General features: G+C 55.0%; 1 protein-coding gene across 1 annotated transcript; it reads left to right on the top strand.

The window, feature by feature from the left end:
- The first annotated feature begins 300 nt into the window (after positions 1 to 300).
- LOC100274320 (uncharacterized) lies at positions 301 to 3,894 on the top strand. Its single transcript, NM_001349939.1, has 2 exons — positions 301 to 2,091; positions 3,187 to 3,894. Exons 1-2 carry the CDS (start codon positions 506 to 508, stop codon positions 3,635 to 3,637), a joined length of 2,037 nt encoding a protein of 678 aa, NP_001336868.1. The 5' UTR covers positions 301 to 505; the 3' UTR covers positions 3,638 to 3,894.
- The last annotated feature ends 868 nt before the right edge of the window (positions 3,895 to 4,762 follow it).

Genomic DNA, 4,762 nt, shown 5'->3' with positions numbered 1-4,762 from the left:
AAAGATAAACTTTCTGACAATTTTAAATTAGAAAATAGCCTAAAAAGTTTTTTACAGCTAAAATATATTGAATTTGAACTTGAAATTTTGTATATAATAGAAATAAAGCAAAAAAAATATGTATGAATTTTTTAAGAATGTTTTGTGAACTTTGTTAATTTATATGCATTATATATACACCAAATCATTATGTAGACCAGATATGTTCTCTTGTGTTGGGACCCTTGTTCCTGTCTCGGCGGCGTCTTCTTCTTTACTCCCGGTTTCCCTCCCTCGTCGCCGTCCATCTGCTATCTCAGGCGCTCAGCCAACTGACTCCACTGACCCCCAACTCCGCTGCCGACTGCCGAGCCCGGACTGGCTGACTGGGTGCGCGCGGCGCGGTGGTGCATCAGCAGCCCGCGCGGCGCCAAAACACACAAACTGCTCCCTCCCTCCATCCTATCCCCCCACGCTGGGTCGCCCGATCTGCATGCGCACGGCGGCTTCCTCTTGGCGTTTCTAGATGGGCTCCTCCTCCGTCCTCCTCTTCCCCTCGTCCTCCTCCGCCGCACCCTCCGCCCCCCATTCCTTTCCCCACTCTCATGCCACCGCCATCGCCTCCTCCCACTCCTTATTGCCGCCGCTGCCCTGCTCCAACCCCCCGCCTCCTCTTTCCTCGCAAGACCACGTCCTCATCCACTACATCCACCAGCTAGACGAGCAAGAAGCCGCCACCATGGTCCGCAAGCGCCCCGCGCCCGACATGGACCTCCCGCCGCCGCGCCGTCACGTCACGGGCGACCTCTCCGACGTTACGGCCGCAGCCGCCGCCGGTGGTGGTCCTGGCGCGCCGTCCTCCGCTAGCGCGCAGCTACCCGCGCTGCCCACCCAGCTCCACCAGCTGCCCCCCGCGTTCCAGCACCACGCGGCGGAGGTGGACGTGCCCCCGCAACCGCACCCGCCGGCCCATTCGCAGGCGGGCGGCGAGGCGCCCGCGTCCACGACCGCGTGGGTGGACGGCATCATCCGCGACATCATCGGGAGCAGCGGCGGCGGCGCTGTCTCCATCACGCAGCTCATCCACAACGTCCGCGAGATCATCCACCCCTGCAACCCAGGCCTCGCGTCCCTCCTCGAGCTCCGCCTCCGTTCCCTTCTCGCCGCCGACCCCGCCCCGCTGCCGCAGCAGCAGCGCGCTCTCCTGCACGGCGCTCCGGCCGCCGCCGCGGGGCTGGCGCTCCCTCTCCCGCCACCGCTTCCTGACAAGCGCCGCCACGAGCCTGCGCCGCGGTGCCAGCAGCAACAGCAGGAGGAGCCGCATCCGGCGCCGCAGTCGCCCAAGGTCCCGACCGCCGAGGAGACCGCCGCGGCCTCGGCCGCCGCGGCCAAGGAGCGGAAGGAGGTGCAGCGGCGGAAGCAGCGCGACGAGGAGGGCCTCCACCTGCTGACGCTGCTGCTGCAGTGCGCGGAGGCCGTGAACGCGGACAACCTCGACGACGCGCACCAGACGCTGCTGGAGATCGCGGAGCTGGCCACGCCGTTCGGCACCTCGACGCAGCGCGTGGCCGCCTACTTCGCCGAGGCCATGTCGGCGCGCGTCGTCAGCTCCTGCCTAGGCCTGTACGCGCCGCTGCCGCCGGGCTCCCCCGCCGCGGCGCGCCTCCACGGCCGCGTGGCCGCCGCGTTCCAGGTGTTCAACGGCATCAGCCCCTTCGTCAAGTTCTCGCACTTCACCGCCAACCAGGCCATCCAGGAGGCGTTCGAGCGGGAGGAGCGCGTGCACATCATCGACCTCGACATCATGCAGGGCCTGCAGTGGCCGGGCCTCTTCCACATCCTCGCCTCCCGCCCCGGCGGCCCGCCCAGGGTCAGGCTCACCGGCCTGGGGGCGTCCATGGAGGCGCTCGAGGCGACGGGGAAGCGCCTCTCCGACTTCGCCGACACGCTCGGCCTGCCCTTCGAGTTCTGCGCCGTCGACGAGAAGGTCGGCAACGTTGACCCGCAGAAGCTGGGCGTCACGCGGCGGGAGGCCGTCGCCGTCCACTGGCTGCACCACTCGCTTTACGACGTGACCGGCTCCGACTCCAACACGCTCCGGCTCATCCAAAGGTCCTCCATTTTCCTTCTCTGCCTTTCTTCCATGTCAAATCTTGATGCAATCATGACCACTTTTCAGCTGCTAACACTCGTATGACATTGGGTAATGTGAGCCTTACGGCAAGCATCAAGTGGTGGTAGTAGATCCAGTACAGCTATTCTAAAATATTCTTCGGACGTTTCCTGCTCATAGTAAAAAAATCGCGTTTTCAAGCTCAAAAAGCGATTTCTTCAGAGGTTTGCTGTTGAGCGCTATTTTGGAAACCCCATTTTCTCAATTAATTTTTAGTTTTTAAAGAAAAATTAGTTCATTTTTTCTCTTGTGAAATGGAGTCCCAAACTAACCCTAATATTAAAAAAAAAATCGCGTTTTGGAGCTCAAAACGCTCGTTGTTATGACCAACCAGCTTTATAGGTTTAAAAAGGTTGAATCTTGACAATGCTTTTAAAAAGGTTGAATCTTGACAATTCTTTTGAAAAGGTTGAATCTTGACAATGCTTTTGAGATGATACTGTAGTGTAGTCTGTAGTGGAGCATCCTCCATGGTCTTTGGTGATCCCACCGAACCACAAAAGATAGATTTCGCTTGCATTTGGTGTGTGGATCACTAGGAGGGAGCTGAAAGTTTATCATCATGGCCAACTTTCCATGCCAAAAGGTTTCTGGTTCCAAGTGCCAGGACGACCATGGTTACTGACTGAATGGAACAACTGCCATCTTCTACTACTAATCATCATTTGTTAACACGCTACAACTCGATCATCATCATGACCATCATCAGGAAGCTACACTCAGAAAGGCTTGTCAAAGGCTAGTCTTTTCTCCAATGGCTGACATGCCAGATTGCCAGCAGCACACATATGCATATCTCATCTGAAGCATGAGATAAACATGTACCCTGAACTGCAATGCCCTTGATTTGATGTATCATTAAAAACGCTAGCATTGTCGTTCTGGTACAGTGGCATTGCCACCAGCGATTACAGAACCGAATGGTTGTCACAAAACGCACATCCTGACTGACTGACGGCTCCCGCTGTTGGGGTTGGACCACGGGGACTGTTGATCGATTCCTTCCTTCCTTCCGTCCGTCCGTCCACCTGCAGGCTGGCCCCCAAGGTGGTGACGATGGTGGAGCAGGACCTGAGCCAGTCGGGGTCGTTCCTGGCGCGCTTCGTGGACGCCATCCACTACTACTCGGCGCTGTTCGACTCGCTGGACGCGAGCTACGGCGAGGACAGCCCCGAGCGGCACGTGGTGGAGCAGCAGCTGCTGGCGCGGGAGATCCGCAACGTGCTGGCCGTGGGCGGGCCGGCCCGCGCCGGCGCCGGCGGCGCCAGGTTCGGCAGCTGGCGCGAAGAGCTCGCGCGGTCTGGGTTCCGCGCCGCCTCGCTCGCCGGCGGCGCCGCCGCGCAGGCGTCGCTGCTGCTCGGCATGTTCCCCTCCGACGGGTACACGCTGGTGGAGGAGAAGGGCGCGCTCAGGCTCGGGTGGAAGGACCTCTGCCTGCTCACCGCGTCGGCGTGGCGGCCCGTCCAGACGCCGCCGTGCCGTTGAGAGCTGAAATCGTTGTTGGTTACCCAGCCAGTGGTAGATCTTCTTCGTACTATACTCCTGCTTGAGTTTCTTGTGCCACTTCTTTTGCATCTGTAGCTAGCTAGCTGGCTGCTCGATTTGGTCGTCAGTTCCGAGATGGGAAAACGAAAACATCTCTTCTCGTCACTAATCGCTAGATCCATTCACAGTGATAGTTACTGATGTAAGCCTACTAATTAGTTTAATGGCAGATCAACCTTGTTTAGCCTAATTAGTTACTTGGTACTACTGTTCTTTATTTGGTGGAGTTCCACCATTTCATATGTGGGCATGAGCTGAGGTCAAGGCTGTCTACAACAGCTATTCTATTTTAGCTCGTATCATATCTTCTATTTTAATTTAAACGCTGCATTCTACAGTATAAAACAATCTACAACAATATCTTATATTTTAAACGCTGCATTCTACAATATATACGGTCTACTGCCTAGCTTCAATTGTTGCGTCTTGACACTCTGACCACTGGTCAGTCATGCTGCACGTCCCATAAAGTGATGAGTGTATGGGGACGTATTTTGTCAGTTCACCCGCGGTGCCCGTCAAGCCATCTCACTTGCCTACTTGGTTAGGCTGTCTTTGGTGATGTATAAAATAGAGGAACGTGGTATTATAGATAATATTATTTAACACTAGTTTTAAACTTAAGTTTAGAGAATAAGATAAGTGATGGAACATAAGAGCTGTTAGAGACCGTCATAGGCTAGTCATAGCACAACCATCGATCCGTGCATTATCTATGCCATCCATTTGCTGGACTCTTTCGTCTAAAGCAGATTTGTTATCGCATCATCTATTTTAAACTCAACTCTATACATAGTGCAACATAAAGTACAAAATAGTAATTTATACGCCATCCATTTGCTGGACTCTTTCGTCTAAAGCAGATTCGTTATCGCATCATCTATTTTAAACTCAACTCTACACATAGTGCAACATAAAGTATAAAATAGTAATTTATACGGCCGTTTACATGACCTGTGTAGGGAGAGCAACAGATATAGCAACTCATCTCATGATCTCTCCGCATCCCTAGAGGAGAAGAGAAGACAATGCCTCTCGCTTTCTTGACATTGCCATGATGGGGAT

Source organism: Zea mays, chromosome 2, assembly GCF_902167145.1.
Source record: "Zea mays cultivar B73 chromosome 2, Zm-B73-REFERENCE-NAM-5.0, whole genome shotgun sequence".
Taxonomy (NCBI): domain Eukaryota; kingdom Viridiplantae; phylum Streptophyta; class Magnoliopsida; order Poales; family Poaceae; genus Zea; species Zea mays.
The sequence above is the reverse complement of the archived record's forward strand: the minus strand, read 5'-3'. Positions and strand labels throughout refer to the sequence as shown.

Coding starts and splice junctions, on each gene's coding strand:
- LOC100274320 (NM_001349939.1), top strand. CDS start 506: ATGGGCTCCTCCTCCGTCCTCCTCTTCCCCTCGTCCTCCTCCGCCGCA. Junction 2,092..3,186: donor ACGCTCCGGCTCATCCAAAG/GTCCTCCATTTT, acceptor GTCCACCTGCAG/GCTGGCCCCCAAGGTGGTGA.